This window comes from Aspergillus pseudonomiae (genome assembly GCF_009193645.1).
Source record: "Aspergillus pseudonomiae strain CBS 119388 unplaced genomic scaffold BDV37scaffold_59, whole genome shotgun sequence".
NCBI classification, from domain to species: domain Eukaryota; kingdom Fungi; phylum Ascomycota; class Eurotiomycetes; order Eurotiales; family Aspergillaceae; genus Aspergillus; species Aspergillus pseudonomiae.
Window position 1 is genome coordinate 166100 of NW_022476051.1, and position 16699 is coordinate 182798.

Below are 16699 nucleotides of genomic sequence, written 5' to 3' on the forward strand. Positions count from 1 at the left end.
AGCGTGATGGGCGATATTCCCTGAATTTGGGAATCATCTTCCGGCCAATGCTAGTTGGCATATGGTCTAGACAGGCCGCGTGGAGGGCCAAAGTCTTCGTGGTTGCTGTACACCAGTGTTCCCACTTCCGACCCTTTTTTTTTTTTTTTGCAATACCCTACTTTCTTGTCGCGAACGTCATCGGTCTGGCTTGGTTCTTACCGGACTTTTGAAAAGTCAACGGGCTGAGAGAGACTTCCTTTTTTCCCCACATACCTTCTTGGGCGCCACCTACGGTTTCTCTGCTTCCTTCCTCACTGCCAAAAAAGTGTTATTATTCGTCTTGTTACTCCAACTCCATTTGCTATCTCCATTTTTTTTTTCTATTTCACTCTCGTTTCTTTTACACACTCCTCCTGTCCCTTCCCTTTCTTTAACCATCTTGTCTCATATACTGAGCAAATCAAGAGGATTCCGATTTCTGTCCCTTTTCCCCGAATCTTGGAGTTACATTCGTCTGTAATCCAAAATGGCGGAATTCGTGCGTGCCCAGATCTTCGGCACGACCTTTGAGATCACAAGCAGGTACTGGTGTCTCTTGAGACCATTGAATTCAAGCAATGGGATCGGTTCTTTTTTAACAGTTTCGCAGGTACACAGAACTGCAGCCTGTGGGCATGGGTGCGTTCGGCCTCGTGTGGTATGTTCCCAGAGCCCCTCCTTTTAGATTCGCCGTTACCGCCAACCCCTCATATGGACCATGCGCTGACACGCTTTGCCCCGGGAAATTAGTTCGGCGAGGGACCAATTGACCGGACAGCCCGTCGCTGTTAAGAAGATTATGAAACCTTTCAGTACCCCAGTCTTGTCTAAGAGAACATACCGCGAACTGAAACTATTGAAGCACTTGCGCCACGAAAATGTCGGTCAATTTACCCGAATACGGCTGCATCGCTCCGTACGCTGACTCTGACTAGATCATCAGCCTAAGTGATATTTTTATTTCTCCCCTCGAAGACATGTATGCACGATTTCTACCAACTTTAAGAGGGACACCTATTGTCTAACCGATCGGCACAGCTATTTCGTAACCGAGCTCCTGGGTACCGACCTCCACCGACTGCTCACATCAAGGCCGTTGGAGAAGCAGTTTATCCAGTATTTCTTATACCAGATCTTGGTGTGTGGCTGCGACAGGCTCCTCCAGGCGAGGTGGGCTTGATGCTAATTCTCTACAGCGAGGACTTAAATATGTGCACTCAGCAGGCGTTGTGCACCGCGATCTTAAGCCGAGTAATATCCTTATCAACGAGAACTGCGACCTGAAGATTTGCGATTTTGGTCTCGCCCGTATTCAAGACCCTCAGATGACAGGCTACGTGTCGACGAGATACTACCGTGCGCCCGAGATTATGCTCACATGGCAAAAGTATGATGTGGAGGTGGACATCTGGAGCGCCGCTTGCATTTTCGCCGAGATGCTGGAAGGAAAGCCTCTGTTCCCCGGCAAGGATCATGTGAACCAATTCTCCATTATCACAGAACTCCTTGGTACCCCACCGGATGATGTGATTGAGACAATCTGCAGTGAGAATGTGAGTAACCATGCGATAGGCCATGTGGAGCCACTGCTAACATTGGCCACAGACTTTGCGATTTGTCAAGTCTCTTCCCAAGCGCGAGCGTCAACCCCTCGCCACCAAATTCAAGAACGCCGACCCGGATGGTATGTATTCCGTTCAATGGGGATTAAGCGCCATCAGATGCTAACAACGCACAGCGGTTGACCTTCTCGAACGGATGCTGGTATTTGACCCGAAGAAGAGAATCCGCGCGGGCGAGGCGCTGGCGCACGAGTACCTTGCTCCGTACCACGACCCCACCGATGAGCCTGTGGCAGAGGAGAAGTTCGATTGGTCATTCAATGATGCTGACCTACCTGTAGACACCTGGAAGATCATGATGTAAGCACCTCTTGGATGCAATGACGTGGTTGCCAAGCTAATCTAGAGACCCCTAGGTACTCGGAAATTCTCGACTTCCATAATATCGATCAGGGTACCGAGGCGGCGAGTCAAGTCCTCGTTGAGGGAGCTGGCGATGCCCAGCAAAATTTTGTATAATCGGGTTCCTTAATTCGCGGACGAGGCGCAGGCAATAGTGCAGCGTGTTTCTGAGGTTATTCTCTTCTTTTTTCTTTTGTTCTCCTTGTTTGGTATGTAGACTGGGCATGAAGGCTGTGATATCTTTACATCTACGGATACTTTCTCATTCACTGTCACGTGGTTGTTTTGCAAATTCCGAGGCGCTTATGCCTTCAGGAACTGTGGTTTTCTCATGACGTTGTTAGAATCGGGGGGATTGAAAATCATTTATGGCATTGATTTTCCCTTTCTCTTTTGGTTTCTTGTCCCTTATATACAAGTTACACGTGAACCATGAATGATGAACTAGTTGGTGCTTGAGGGATACTCTGAAGGCAAATCGAACCATTAGAACAATTTTGCTGGTCATTCATCGCGCTAATTATTTGGTTGGTCATGGGTGTTGTAAGTGGTGCTCCGGTGGCAGAGATCCCAAATATCAGCCTTATGGTTTAATTATCTTTCCGCAGATTGAATTATGGGGACTAGTCGGACTTAAAACACGGGGTGGGGGGATTAATGTCTCCAGTTGGCAAATTTAATCGACCGCCAGCTTGTCACCGCCCGCCGCGGGACCCAATGAACCAATTCATTAGTTCCCCCCTGGTTCCAATTTCCATCAGTCTTCAGCTTGAGGTCCTCCTTTGATTCATTCTTAGTTGTATCTATTTTGAGGCTACCCGTATCTCCCTAACACTCTTTCCCGGGAGGGTAGCCCCTACTCTCAGAGAGAAATTGGCTTCGAATCGTTCCTTGTTTTGGTCATTTTGTATGTGGCACCGCTGCAGTTCCACACCACACCATGGCTAGTGTTCCAAGTCGCCAGGCACCTATTGTTATGGTCATAGACTTTCATCATGCAAGGTGAGTAATTGGATGAGAATGCGGGAACAAGAAAGGGAACGAGATAGGCAGAGACCGCACAATTCGCAGTACCAGAATCATGTTCATGTCATTCTTCGGTTGCGCTTGTATGTGCTCGGGGCTTTCTGCATAGCACAGCCCGGGATTATCTTTTGTCCTTGCGCCACATTTTCTGGGCCCATTGGCTAACATCTATCATTTTCTGTCTCCTGTAGGGGCCCCGAAATCGAACTGTGCTTTGGAGAAGATGGAACCGATCCCGCGGTGAAGAATGACTGGAGTTTGTTACCATTCATGGCCTTATCAGACGGGGCGCATATGTACGGCGATGTTTATTACCCCCAATACGCTCCATCCAAGTTACAGCATCTGCTTAAGCGCGCATTCATTTATTGACGCGAATTCTGGCCCTCCAGGTCGACCGAGGAGTTCTCTTATTTTACACTCCGCCGAAAGGAGACCGCCACGGAGCCTGCAACTTCCCTTTTTGGCATATCTTGTTCCAGACAAATCGATTCGAACTTGCTCCTATACCGACCATCCGATGTGACAAGATCCACAGTACAGAAGGCAGTTGTTGTCATCACAGATAGCCCCCAGAGCCTGGGCCAGCTGAGAGAGAAATTGTCCATAGTAACATCTGCTTGGTTCGCGCAGCGGTATGTTGGTACCACTATATATGCTAGCTGGTGGCTCTTCGCTACCCAGGTGTGGGGGAATCTCTAACTAATGCGTATACGGACGAGAACAGGGATTTCTCCGATATCGATATCTTGAAGGTATGTTTTTGTTCTTTTTCATTTGCGGCTTGGCATTGTCCATTGGTCCCCAGTAGTGCTGACATGCTTCAGAAATTTCGAGAAAGCCTAGTCATGAATCTGAACAAGGATGAAAGTTTCAAGGATCAAAATCTTGGTGAGTCCAGTTACATAGAGCACTCGATCTTTGTTGCTGACCAGCCTACAGGACTGTCTCTGCGGGAAATGATCCATGAGTTTAAGTATCAAACTCTGGTCCTGTTCAAAGCCTTACTCCTGCAGCCCAAGGTTGGTAGTTCCTAGTTGGTCATCGTACAAGATACTGACTGAGCTCAGATGCTTTTCTTTGGTTCAAGATGCGAGCGTTTATGCATGATACAATTCTCCCTCGTTTCATTGATACCTGGCCTCATAAACTACCTTCAAGACTGTGCAGACCCAGCATTCGAAAGCTATACGAAGACTGTTGAGAAGCCTACCACTCTGAAGACAAGCGACAGAAGTTCTCGTATGATTGTAACAATCCTACCTTCGATTATATCTCATACTGATTCTAATAGTGCTGGCGTATATGGGATTGCCGCTCCAAATCTTTGGCAAGGTTCGTGCCATGGATCAAAGACCACGTTATGTTCTAACTTCTGCAGGGGAGCATGTTCGGACCTTACACGCCTCTACAGCAACTGGATCTGCTGGCGGATCACGGCACGAAGTCATATGTAGTTGGCTCTACGAATTCGTTACTTCTACAACAGAAAGATCGCTATAGTGACATCTTAATCAACGTGAGGGAACGTCTGCTCCAGTTTGACAACTCGGTTACTTACGCAATGAGATCTGCAGCTTGACGAGGACACCATTAATATCACGTCCCCCTCTCTACGAAATGCACTGGCACTATCTGTCGCAGACAGACGTTGGATCGACCTTCTTACCCAGATTATTAACGATACGTGGGACGAGGCGCACCCGGAACAACCCAAGACCCACGGGTATATGGGCTCTGAAGAATTTATCAGGCTACAATTCGAAGAGTATCTGCTGGCATTGCTTTCATGCATGAAATACCATGAGGAGCTGGATTCCTTCAATGCGGGTGACCCAGGCCGCAGGAGCAAAGAGCAATTGGAAGCATTTAACATAGAAGGCGACCCTGCGCTGGAATTCAACGCCGAGTTTCTGGCACAATGGCAAAACACTTCTAATTATGCGCTTTTCAAACACCTGACCTCCGATGCACTGTTGTACTCCATTGTCGAGCCTCGCCATCCTTGTGCCGGAGGTCTCACTATGGACGATGTTCAACGTCGGTTATCACAACAAGTCGCGGATCTTCATCTGGATGAACGGGTACGGGAAAGCCGCGAGGCGCTCAATAGGCATATCAGTACTGGCCAAAAGAAAGTAACCGCCGCATTCAACAACTTCTGGGCCGATATCGAAGCGATGCGAGAAGCACAGCGGAAAAAGAATGAAGAGAGAACTCCCCAGTCACAACGGTCCTCAATTGACAAGGGCTCTTCCCCTCCATTTTCACCGTCTGATACAGCATCTGTGCATTCCACTAGTGGTTCCTCTTGGTTCGGCGCTCGCAAGGCTCCTTCCGTGGACATTACTCAAGCACAGGCATCCGTGAGTGCCGCTGGTCAAAGGGCAGGGGCGTATTTGAATTCGTGGAGTACCTGGGCTAGCGAAAAGCGAAAGGAATGGCAGGACAAAAGTAAAACCCCATCCTCTCCATCTTCAGTAACCTCACCATCGACCCCGACATTGGCGGGTACCGCAGAGCAGACCGACCTGCCGGAAAGAGGTAGACGATCAATGCAGGCAAGCCGCAGCGAAGACTCCATTACTTTGTCTCGCAGCGGAAGTAGAAGGAAGAGATGGAGCAACATTTTCCTGAGACGGGATAGCGGCGAGTATGGCTCACCCAACCGCAAGGATGATGGTGACGGTGGCGAATATGACACTGCCAATACACGCTCGCAGCTATCGAACGAGGTCCCTGCTAATGACGATCCGTCGCACCCAACCGAACAGCCATCTGCAGAGGCGAAGGCCTCCGCAGCAGCTCAGGTCAGCAGCACAAGCGAAATCCACAAGCCCAATGAGAGAAATGATACTACCACCACTGCCGACGCATCAACTGAGCAGCCCAAGCCTTCGGTTAAGCCCCAGACCACCATCGATAAAAAGGATACCATAGCAGAAGAGCCAGCATCCACCGAGAGCAAGACTGAAAACGAAGCACCCACCACCGCAGAACAAGCTCCACAAAGCCAATAATCTATTAACAAACGACAGGAACACGATCGCATGAATATTTTTTCATTTTGACCCATTATATAAACTCAACCTAATCATTCGCCCCATGCATAAAAACAAACTTCTTGCATATCGTTTATTCGCCATCATCATTTACGCTTCGAAGCTTTGATACCCGGGAAAGGACAGAGCTTGTATTATTGTTACCTTTTGTTGCTTCTCAGCATATATCATATTCTCCTTTTTAATATTCGAAAATGCATATACGATGTTCCTTGATACAATTGCCTTCTCACATGTGAACTAATATATCCTGCATCTTCTGAATGCATCAACGGTTGGATATGAATATTTAAGATATATTATGCATACCATTATAGAGCTCGTGGCATGAACATTACTTGTTGTTACTAATAGATGTCTATTCAATCATTTTCGAATTTCCGAACATAAGCGTTACAAGAAAAAAGGACCAAAATGGGAAAATCCAATCCTTGTTGATATAGTGGGTTATCATTCGTCATACCGGTGCTACGAAAGCAGAAGACTCCTATCCTTGACCTATGAATGAAAGCCGTATGCCACAGTGAGAAAAAAAAAAAAAACCATTGAACAAAGAAAGGAAATAGAAGGGAAACCAGCGAGAACCGGCGCTAACATAGAAATGATTGGGAAGGGGACAATGACGGAAAAACTTTCTAAAATTATGCAATATAAGCGATCTCATCACCATCCAAGCGCTCTATATAATCCTTCTCCATGAGGGCTTCGATATTCTTCTTGATATCGGGTACCTTAGGTGGGAAGCGGGATTTGACTTGTTGGATCACTTCCTGGACTAGTTGGACGTGCTTCATCTTCTTGCGCGATTTCATGATGCGCACGATGGCGGACTGTATATATGTTAGACAGTGACTCGGAAATTGGGGAATTCTGCAACATACCTGAAGCAGCAGTTTACGATCCTCCTCTATAGTCTTATGTGTATCGTCCGACTCGACCTTCTGTTCCGACTTGATCTGAATGTTGAGGTTGACCTTGACCTTTTTATGTCTGAAGTTGTAGTTTAAGGTGAACGAGGTGCCAGGTTCTGGCTTGGACCCCTCGGGGCTGATGGTAAGTACCTTCGCCTTGAGGAAGATACCCAAGTTTGGCTCAAGAATTTCAGGAGCAAGAGTGGTGGCTTTTTGAATGTCCTCGTACGTTAAAGTATCGGTCTCATTGAAAAGGAGAAGAATACCCATCTGGAAGGTTGATACTTGGAAAGTATAAGGTACCTTTGTGTTTTTGATGTAGTTAGTTTTGATTTCGCCTTTGCACAGCTGCCAAAGCCATGTCAGCTTCCGACCGTTATGCTTGTCAAAGTAGAAGTTTTGGAATCGCTCAGCCGTCTTGACGATTTCTGGTGGCGCAAGGAAGTCCGTCGACGGAGCTTGAAGAGGCCAAAATCCAGTTCCAAGAATTTGGAAGTGTGCATCCACCAGCTTCCTCCGATCGTCGTCATCAAGAACCTTGTCTTGCCAATCTTTGTAGCTGGCGTTGAGATCCTTTGAGATCTGAATATCTTGGAACATACGCTGCAATTTGTTGGTGTACTCGAAACCACAGGCCTCCTTGAGCTTGCTGATCATACTAGTCTCCGCGTCATCGGACACCGAACTGACATGCACCAGTCGCTTAGCAAGCATCTTCGAGTAGAATTTCTGGAAGACATCCTTATCTTCAATGTATTTGAAGACCGTCATGATCTGGACTAGCATCTCCTCCAGCTCGGACTCCTCAGCAGCTTTGGATCCCTTCTTCAGTAGGGAGTCAGTATACTTAGCCAGGAGCTCCGGCGATTTCGTCGAACTAGACGCGCAGATCTTATTGCGGTTGACAAACTCGCGGCAAGCATTGTCCAACGAGCGCACAAACTCCGATTCGCCATTGAAGGCCTCGTTAACCAGACTCTGATATCTTGTATGTACCTGCAACAAAGCATCCACATACATCTTGGGTTCGAACGCCTCGCCTTCCGCTGCAACCTTCTCAACCGCCGCCAAACCTGCTTTTCTAACATGGGTCTCGAACTTCGTCCGCAGAGGATCCAGGCCCTCTTTGATGCGAGACAAGAGCCGGTACATCCGAGCTAGGTCCTCTTGACGTTCGTTGTCCAGCAGAACCTGGAATTCATCACGCAACAGTTCCGAATGGGCAGTAACAAGGACATCCAAACACGTGTCGGTAAGATGTTTCGAGATATCCGGGTGCAAATACAAGCCCACACGAGCCTTTTCTTCTTCTAAACGAGCCTCCGCCTTCTTCATGTACTCCACCACGCTGTTTTCTGCCACGAATTGGCGCGACTCGTTTTCGTAATAGACCTTGGTAGCCGCAATGAAGGGCTTCTCAAAGAACATCCGATATACTTCAAGCGTCGACTTGGAGCTGTCGCTTTCGTCCAGTCCGAGGGAAACAAAAGAATCGACGATACTCTTGATTTGCGACTGCTCGATCGTTTCACCATTACGCTGCTTCTCGACGAGATTCAAAACTGCATCCATAACCTTCTCATGGACCTTCATGAAGAAGTCATCTTTCCACTTGACGAGGTGCAGAGTATATACGTCGTAAACATTTTTCTTACCCTCATCGATCTCCCGCTTGACCCAATGTCGGTTGAGATAGCCGAAAAGATGGTTGATGTACTTGGCGGCTGTCGTGTAACGGGTCCATTCGCGGATGTAGAACCCTAGTAGGGCCTCTTCGGCGTGGCCCTTGGACTCGAGATGCACAGCATCGAGGTGACGTGAAAGGTACTCTCCAAGTAGCTTGTATAGCTCCTCTCCTAGCAGATGTGCTGAAACATTGTTAGATGCAGGGGCCCGGTATATCCTTGAGGGTTTGTGCGTTGATGAAGACGAACCACCGCGATGTGCTTGTAATCCATGGCCATTGCCGACAGCCTTTTGTGATGTGCAAAAATTGTGAACCGCGCTTCGCTCAGAATGTCAGTCGAGTCCAAGATAATTAAAACAAAAGGTGGCATACGTATATAGAGCCATGTACTAAAAATCCAAGTGAATTGTCAGTACGCAGCTGCAAGCCTTTCCCATTCACCAGGAGCGACCAAGTTAAGCGATTCGAAATGGACTTACAGTCTTCATATCCACTCCCTCCTCCAGCTTCAACATCACACTGTCGACGCCCTTCTCCAGGAACGACCATCTGCTTCAGTTAGCCTACCATCCGTTACATGGCGCCCCCGAAGTTATCCGATGCTTCATTCGAGTATGAGCGACTCACGTTTCATCCAAGTCATCCTTGTGAGGTGTCTGGGGAATAAGGGAGGGTGGCATGGTGCTTTTCGCAGATGACTTCGGCGAGCAGGGAGTACGGCTGCGAAACAAGGGCGTCAGTTCTCGCAGAAACTAGGGCGAACACTCAGACAGATGACACACGCGTGACGAGCTGAGGATGGATAGACGAGATGGGGGTTCGAAGGTGTTGAGGACTTGTCGTAACACGGCAAGGGTTCGGGGCCTTCCCACTTTTTGATTTCGGCAATGAGCTCGCCTCCAGAAGCGGGCGATTACAACACTGGCGACGTTCAGTCCAAACGCGATCGTCAAGGCAGGAGGATAGCCGCACGCTATGAGATAGCACGGGTAACGGAAGGGACCAACTGAGGAGTCACAAAAAGAGGACCTCAGTACAGAATTCTGAGCTAGAGCGAAGTACGAGCAACCACAAACACGCCTCAAAGTACCAAAAATACCGAGAGACACAAGAGTAGGCGTGGCGTTGGGCGGTAGTGAGAGTCGAGATTAGACATCCGTGGGGGGGAAACGCTTTATGGACCTTTGCGGTAGGCGGTCAACGCAGCTGGCCTGCGCAGGATCTTGATTAAATCTAGATTTTATGGGGTTTAAGAAGAATAGTTAGGCAACCAACACCTTCAATTCTTCCAGTACTGCTACCTAATGGAGTTGGGAATGTTCCCAAGCTCATCCGAGTCGGTATTATTTTGTTTTGCATTTGCTTCGTTCCCTTTGGAGCGCTTCTTTGTTACGCGAGCAGTCTAGTATCCGGACTCTTTTTTTTTTTTTTTTCTTTTTCTTTTTGAATATTTTTTTTGGTAATGTATTGTACTTTTTTTTTTTTTTTTTTTTTTTTTTTTATAAATACGCATGACGCAGTTAACTACCGTGCTTATGAATGCTTCTTTCCCTTGGTTTTTCTTTCTCTTCCCCTTAATACACAGCAATAACTCCCCCTTGGATGTGTGACTGTGACAGACACATATTGGTATATCGTAGCAACGCCCTGTTGAGGGTAAAAGAAGAGAAGGGAATTCCAGGAGGATGTAGTATAAACACATTCGGTCTACTGAAACTTGGGAACAAAACCGCAAGCATTATCGCAGATGACGTCATGGTGGCTTTCCATTTTTGGAAATCCCTTCGACCCTTACTTGACCGAATCGAACAACTCGAGCCTCTCCCTGGCCCTAGAACGGTAAACTGTCTACTTCCGAGTCTCGTACATGCTGAAGCGAAACCTATCCATTTGATTGGAAAGGAAACCATGTCGTTCAGTTCCCCATCCGATATCGAGGTTACCACTCGTCAAATCCCGGAATGGAAAGATATTCCCAACACATCCATACAGTCTAAGCCGCTTATGATATATCATCACGCTTTTGAGGCGTCTCCAAGGCAGCTTCAGGCGCGTTTGGAAGAAATCGGCGAGGTCGAACCACAGTGGGTTTATACTATGTATCAGCAGACGCATTTCCACAGTACAACGCATGAAGTTTTGGGAGTGGTCTCCGGACGCGCTCGTCTCTGCTTTGGCGGTGAAGCAAACCCCAGTCGATTTGAGCCGACGGTTGAGAAAGGCGATCTTATCATCGTTCCCGCTGGGGTAGGCCACCGCCTCTTAGAGGATCTCGGCGCGGAGAGTTTCAGCATGGTGGGTGCCTATCCTCGAAATAAACATTGGGACATGTGCTATGGACAACCAGGGGTGGAGACAAAGCTCAAGGCTATCGAAAAGCTCGACTGGTTCCATAGTGATCCCTTGTACGGAGCCGATGGCCCCGTTCTCCAGGTCTAATATTGTACTTTGGGCGATATCGTCTTCTCCGTGTCTTGTTTGAGCTTATATTCCATCATTCTACTAATATATACATACATAATCATCACATGTGCATGGCCGTTGCTATCCAGGATCCAAAACGTTTTCCAAACCTGGGTACCAAATACAAGGCAAGAAAGATAAAAAAAAATGTGAGAAACAAAGGGATAAGGTGAGATCAGTAAAGTGGAGTACTCCGTAGTGCTGGTTGAAGAAATGGAGACGGCAGACCCACCGTCGAGAAGAGAAAGTGAGGGAAAAAAAAAAAAAGTAAAAAGAAAAAAGAGAGAGAGAAAAAGGAGGGACCTGAGCTGAGCCTCCTAGAATGAATGAGCGAAGCAAGAAACTATTTTTAAGGCTATATGTAGATAGCGCAAGATAAGATGATAAAAAGCCAAAAGGATTATCATTGTGCAGCGCGATCTACGAGTCTGTTCGAAGCAATTAGTCCTGTGCATTGTGGAGAAAGAATGAGAGATGTAAATGCATAGATGGATATACCTTAAAACACTAATGACGAATGTTGTAAGCCAAGCCAAAAGAGCAATTAATAGCACACTGGCTAGCGCAATTTGGCGGTCGCAGATTGCATTGTTCTTAGGAGCGACCTGCTGGTTAACCTCACCGATGGTGCATGCGCCACTAACTGTGGACAGTGACTCAAAGGCCAAACTTAGGTTGGCAGAGTCAAAGACAATGAAGAAAATGTCGAGAAGGACAAGCCGTGCTTTGGCCGAGGGGGAACGAAGGCCCAGCGGTTTGGAAGTATATTCATCCCAGGTGATATACACCAGGTAAACCAGGGCTACGGCGTCAACAATAATCGCCATTAGTGCAGAGGGGCCCTGCGGATGCACATACGCACGCGACATACGCTGAATGGAGGCTCCAAGCGCAAGCGCAGTAAGTGAAAAGACCCACACCGTTAGGCGAAAAACCAAGGGTACTATAGGACTCTTCAATAGGGTATGATGGAGGCGTTTAAACCAAATCTCTCTCCGCCGTTTCTTTCTCAGCGGATCTTCTGTATCCTCCCCACTCCAGTCTTCAAGTCTTCCGCGCCATGGTTGCGAGTAGTCACCGTGGTTTTCGTTCATCCATTCGGGGGTCACAAGTTTTTCCTCAGCACCTGGGTCCCTTGGGTAGGCAATCGATTTGGAGAAATTCTTCCAACGCGATTCACGAGGCGATGTCGCGCGCCCTTCTTCCAAGCTTGTTCCTCGACCGGCGAAATCTATTTTGGCAGTCGTATGGGGTGAGTGGTTATGCTGGGCGACAACGGCATCATCGGGATGCGAAGGTAGTAGTCGTGAGGCGGCAGAAGATTCGCCCTCAGGTTCCTTGTAATCGACAGATCCGATCCAAGCTATTGCATAAACTGTTATCAGTAAAGCTTTCGCCAAAGATGGCTGGGGTTTGTCGAGTATACTACGCACCCGGAAGAGTCCGCATTCTCTTTTCTAATACGACATGATCCTGACCATCCTCCGTTGACGCTTCCTCTAGAGCCTGTAAGACATTGGGCGACAATTCCAGCGTGCCATTGTGAGGAAGTTCGGGAAACTGGTCATGATTCGTCTGCTCGTTCTGGTTGATGGCTCCAGACATCCATTCTGTCTTGGTTGATTTCTCGCTTAGTTGAGAATCTAAGACCGAGTGTGGACCTGAAGGAAGTGTGCGCAAAATGCGCGCATCCTGTGCCATCGCCTTCTACTCCAATGGGTCGTTTCAGATGTGGTTGCTTCGGCTGTCGGAAAGTTATGGGAAGACAATGGATCTCGCCTGCATCGCCGCCTCACAGCCCCCTCAGCCCCGAGAACACGGCGTTTCTCTGGAAACTGAGCAAGCTTATGACCCTTTTGAGGAACGGGTCATTAGATTAGAATAGGAACCCAAAAAAGTGCAAGGTCACAGCAATTACAGCCTTTGGGGGGCTGGGGAAGAACGGGGAGAGAAACAATTCTGGGTGGTAATAGTTGCTTAATGCTGCTAAACCCAGAGAAGTACTAGTAATTTATCCCTCTTGGGAAATGTTCCGTTGATAATTACGGCACTAATCTTTTCGCTGGGTGCGGAATGACGTCTCTCAATACCGCCCGCGACCAAACAACCGTCGTCCACCTTCCACCAGGTCAGCTTGTGTTATTCGCCTCCGTCATACCCATCAAGGGGCAAAAGAGAGCAAAAACCCTAAAGAAGAAGGGGGAAAAAATTATATAAAAACTAATCTTAATTTCACTCTAGAAGAAGGAATGCTATTTTTACAAGCTCCCTTGAATCGGTTGTTTTCTCTTGTTGATCACTAGCCGTGTACTCCCTCGCCGTTTTCAACAATTCCCCTGTGTTCCTCAATTGAATTCCCCGAAACCACCAAAAAGGGACAAAGGAGAAAATCCAAAGACAAAACGCTGCCATGCGACTCTTCGTCATTCCGATCTCGACAAGACGGGCCCTGATATATGCTCGACCGCTCCGTCGGGACCATGCAAAGGAGCTTTCCATACTCGATCGAATCACAAATAAAGCTGCCAAAACATGGGCTGAATGGGAGGAAGCCGAGAAGGGTTGGAAAAAACATTTGGTTGTGTGGGGAAATAAGGTCCAACAGCGGATTCCTTATGAAGAATGGGGGCTCAAGAGTATTCCTTCGCTCAATGCTCAGCGACGGCTTGATGAATCGTATGGGTCACAGAAGATAGACGTGCTTTTCCCAGGAAATGCGGTCAAAACTGAAAAGCTCAAGTCTATCTTGCACAAGATTGCTACTGATAGGCAGGACCTACATCGAAAGAGAATGTGGTGGAGCTTCATCGCAAGTCCATTTACAGCTCCCATTGGGCTCATTCCATTGTATGAAAGCTAAGCTCTTCCCTAGAAAATTTTGATAAAGGGAGTTTCTTGGTATAACTAAACGACGAGCTAATGATGAAACGACAGGATACCTAACATTCCTTTCTTCTATCTTGTGTATCGAGGATGGTCCCATTTGCGAGGTGCGCTCCTTTCACCTTCCTACGTGCAACGGCGTTGCTGACTGATTCCAGCATTGAATGGATCTAAACACTTGGAATTCTTGGTCGAGAAGGACCTTCTGAATCCGATATCGCACCCAGCATTGGAGCGGCTATATGCGAAGCGAGTTTCACGGGCGCTAGAAATATCTAACATTGAACAGTCAATCTCAAGTATGGTAGAGGACGTGGAGAAAAGTGACGACAAATTGCTGCTTCGGATGGACGATGCTAAGAAATTGGCTTCAATCCTTGAAGCACCGGAGCTTGCTTTGGAAGCCGAACGAGCTATTGTCCAGGTCGAGGAGAAGTTGAGAGCGGATAACTCGTCCTCGGGCGAGGACGAAAAGAAAAACAACCCAAAAGAAAAAGAGTCGTGAACGACTCAGAGATAGAGTAACTAATGATGCATCTGTCCGTGTGTTTAATTTGGACAGTCAAGTATGGCTGCTATTGTCGGTGATGATGGTTATGGATATGGTACATAGACTTGGGGGTGGTTTTATGTTAATTGTATGATACATATTAAGACTTCATTGTTGGTATACAGAGTAAGTATGACTTTCTATGAACATAGTGGATCCCATGCTATTACAGGTGTAGGTCTGGAGTATGGAGCAATTGAACGGTTCCTGTTCCCCTGCATATCACCTGCCGGATTTAACATGATCCGAGTGCCCCATGGGAGGCCCGCCGCGGGATGCCCGAAACGGTTAACCACTCAGTGACCCGTGAGCATCTCCAGCCAAACATCCTTTATAGTCGCTTCTCATTGCTCGGTTCTTAATAACAGCATTGTCCCTACTGGTCTACCGAGTCGCTCACATCATGTCAAATAAGAAAATTGAGCAATGGGAAATCGAAAGATACTGGGAGATCTTCGCTTCATTAGCAAATGGTCAGCCCCGTCTGAACAACTCCCAGGCCGCCTCAGTGCTCAGGAACAGTCGGCTTCGGGATGAGCAACTGGAAAAGGTCTGGGATTTGGCCGATGTCGATGGTGATGGGGAGTTGGATTTCGAAGAGTTTTGTGTCGCTATGCGATTAGTATTCGACCTGGTCAACGGTGTATGTTACCTCCCCTATTGCCCGATGACTTCTTGTGATTCTTCGGCGTTTTTGTCACAAATCATAAAGCTTTTGAGTGCTGCTGCTAAGGTTCAGTGTCGATTAGGAATTACAAACTGTCCCAGCCGTTTTACCCGACTGGCTCGTCCCTGAATCCAAGTCTCATTTAGTCCATGCAACCCGGGCGTTGAGCACTCAACCCGAACAGTTCGAACGGATAGAGGATGAAGATGATACTCCTGGACTGAAAGATGGATTCGAATGGTACATGAAGCCCGCCGACAAATCCAAATACGAAGAGATATACCATGCCAACAGAAACCAACGTGGTGAAATCGCATGTACGTCAGCGCTCCCCGTCGAAGCGGGGCCGCATCCCTTAACCGCTCGCGTTCCGAACTAATACGTAGATGTTCTCGTACAGTTCAATCATTACAACCACTCTACGATTCGCTCGATGTCCCTGACACCGATGTCCGTTCTGCGTGGAATTTGGTCAACCCCTCCGCATCCCACACAATTAATAAGGATGCCACCCTAGCATTCCTGCATATACTGAACTACCGACACGAGGGCTTCCGCATTCCCCGCACCGTTCCTGCTTCCCTCCGCGCCTCGTTTGAAAACAACAAGATTGATTATCAGGTCGATAATGCCCGCCCGGCACAGAAATGGGGCGCGGACGGAGACACAGAGACACCAACTGGTCGCAAGACTAAATTTGGCGATACCTACTTGAGTCGGTTGGGTGCCGGAGGAAAATCGTCCTATACCCCCAAGGGCACAAACTTCAACGACACTATTCAGGATGAGGAATGGGAGAAGGTTCGGCTAAGGCGCGAGCTTGCGGAGCTGGAGACCAAGCTGAGTTCCGCACAAGAAGCCTCCGAAGGGCGCAGGGATCAACCCAGGACCGATGGCAGGACCAGCTGGGGCCTGATCAAAAAGGAGGCACTTCAACTCCTGGAGTACAAGGAGCGTGAGCTTCGCGAACTTAGGGAAGGCACTGGAAGGTCCAAGGAAGGCCAAGACATCGAGCGGCTCAGGGAGGATGTGAAAGCCGTCGGCGAGCAGGTGGATGGACTTAAAAGCCACCTTGCCAACCGGAACGAGGTACTCGCCGATATACGAAGACAGATCGAAGAAGAGAAGGTGTCACGTTAGTGATCTTTTCCTTTTCTGCTATGTTCCCCTTTCTGAAATACACTTTTGAGTACCTTCAACTCCCTGGTATTGCTTGATTTCCCTGTGAGAGGTCTTTCGTGATCCTTTTCTTTGATGTACAGCCATTTCTCTGGCGAGGAGCTCAGGCGCTTAATGGATGTGTTCTTTGCTTTTTGATGATTTGATTAATTCGAGGTTCACCAGTCCCTGTCGCATTACATACCAGGCAAGCCTATTAACTGTATAGTATATGACCCGTCCTGATGCTAATAAACAGCACAAATTTTCCACCAACGAGAGTCAGTATAATAGACGAACAAACAAA

At 47.8% G+C, this 16699-nt stretch overlaps 7 protein-coding genes across 7 annotated transcripts; 5 read left to right on the plus strand and 2 right to left on the minus strand.

Moving 5' to 3' along the window:
• Window positions 1-508: 508 nt before the first annotated feature.
• Window positions 509-2735, plus strand: sakA (mitogen-activated protein kinase HOG1; the record flags this gene model as incomplete). Its single annotated transcript, XM_032089985.1, has 9 exons — window positions 509-564; window positions 632-679; window positions 772-901; window positions 957-1000; window positions 1060-1159; window positions 1218-1574; window positions 1627-1705; window positions 1760-1943; window positions 2000-2735. The coding sequence occupies 9 exons, from the start codon at window positions 509-511 to the stop codon at window positions 2100-2102; spliced, it is 1101 nt and encodes a 366-aa protein (XP_031939135.1). The 3' UTR covers window positions 2103-2735.
• Window positions 2736-2925: 190 nt separating this feature from the next.
• On the plus strand, window positions 2926-6031 carry BDV37DRAFT_285366 (putative Avl9 protein; the record flags this gene model as incomplete). Its single annotated transcript, XM_032087711.1, has 10 exons — window positions 2926-2987; window positions 3203-3307; window positions 3404-3646; window positions 3739-3766; window positions 3839-3902; window positions 3954-4033; window positions 4082-4253; window positions 4306-4346; window positions 4393-4530; window positions 4589-6031. The coding sequence occupies 10 exons, from the start codon at window positions 2926-2928 to the stop codon at window positions 6029-6031; spliced, it is 2376 nt and encodes a 791-aa protein (XP_031939136.1).
• A 683-nt stretch (window positions 6032-6714) lies between these two features.
• culA (cullin culA) lies at window positions 6715-9351 on the minus strand (the record flags this gene model as incomplete). The annotated part of the gene is made up of 6 exons (XM_032085047.1): window positions 6715-6903; window positions 6955-8852; window positions 8919-8989; window positions 9044-9060; window positions 9151-9220; window positions 9299-9351. The coding sequence occupies 6 exons, from the start codon at window positions 9349-9351 to the stop codon at window positions 6715-6717; spliced, it is 2298 nt and encodes a 765-aa protein (XP_031939137.1).
• Window positions 9352-10579: 1228 nt separating this feature from the next.
• On the plus strand, window positions 10580-11110 carry BDV37DRAFT_273395 (cupin domain-containing protein; the record flags this gene model as incomplete). Its single annotated transcript, XM_032085048.1, has 1 exon — window positions 10580-11110. One exon carries the CDS (start codon window positions 10580-10582, stop codon window positions 11108-11110), a length of 531 nt encoding a protein of 176 aa, XP_031939138.1.
• Window positions 11111-11323: 213 nt separating this feature from the next.
• BDV37DRAFT_171248 (phospholipase D regulator) lies at window positions 11324-12920 on the minus strand. Its single transcript, XM_032079334.1, has 3 exons — window positions 12568-12920; window positions 11633-12497; window positions 11324-11562 (listed from the first exon to the last, which is right to left on the minus strand). The coding sequence occupies exons 1-3, from the start codon at window positions 12833-12835 to the stop codon at window positions 11538-11540; spliced, it is 1158 nt and encodes a 385-aa protein (XP_031939139.1). The 5' UTR covers window positions 12836-12920; the 3' UTR covers window positions 11324-11537.
• Window positions 12921-13241: 321 nt separating this feature from the next.
• On the plus strand, window positions 13242-14196 carry BDV37DRAFT_254090 (mitochondrial K+-H+ exchange-related family protein). The gene is made up of 2 exons (XM_032082606.1): window positions 13242-13981; window positions 14069-14196. Exons 1-2 carry the CDS (start codon window positions 13545-13547, stop codon window positions 14163-14165), a joined length of 534 nt encoding a protein of 177 aa, XP_031939140.1. The 5' UTR covers window positions 13242-13544; the 3' UTR covers window positions 14166-14196.
• Window positions 14197-14568: 372 nt separating this feature from the next.
• On the plus strand, window positions 14569-16538 carry end3 (cytoskeletal adaptor protein SagA). Its single transcript, XM_032079335.1, has 3 exons — window positions 14569-15210; window positions 15317-15551; window positions 15635-16538. Exons 1-3 carry the CDS (start codon window positions 14971-14973, stop codon window positions 16372-16374), a joined length of 1215 nt encoding a protein of 404 aa, XP_031939141.1. The 5' UTR covers window positions 14569-14970; the 3' UTR covers window positions 16375-16538.
• The last annotated feature ends 161 nt before the right edge of the window (window positions 16539-16699 follow it).

Coding starts and splice junctions, on each gene's coding strand:
- BDV37DRAFT_171248 (XM_032079334.1), bottom strand. CDS start 12,835: ATGGCACAGGATGCGCGCATTTTGCGCACACTTCCTTCAGGTCCACAC. Junction 12,498..12,567: donor GAGAATGCGGACTCTTCCGG/GTGCGTAGTATA, acceptor TTTATGCAATAG/CTTGGATCGGATCTGTCGAT. Junction 11,563..11,632: donor TTCGTCATTAGTGTTTTAAG/GTATATCCATCT, acceptor TGCTTCGAACAG/ACTCGTAGATCGCGCTGCAC.
- BDV37DRAFT_254090 (XM_032082606.1), top strand. CDS start 13,545: ATGCGACTCTTCGTCATTCCGATCTCGACAAGACGGGCCCTGATATAT. Junction 13,982..14,068: donor CCCATTGGGCTCATTCCATT/GTATGAAAGCTA, acceptor ATGAAACGACAG/GATACCTAACATTCCTTTCT.
- end3 (XM_032079335.1), top strand. CDS start 14,971: ATGTCAAATAAGAAAATTGAGCAATGGGAAATCGAAAGATACTGGGAG. Junction 15,211..15,316: donor TATTCGACCTGGTCAACGGT/GTATGTTACCTC, acceptor AGTGTCGATTAG/GAATTACAAACTGTCCCAGC. Junction 15,552..15,634: donor CCAACGTGGTGAAATCGCAT/GTACGTCAGCGC, acceptor GTTCTCGTACAG/TTCAATCATTACAACCACTC.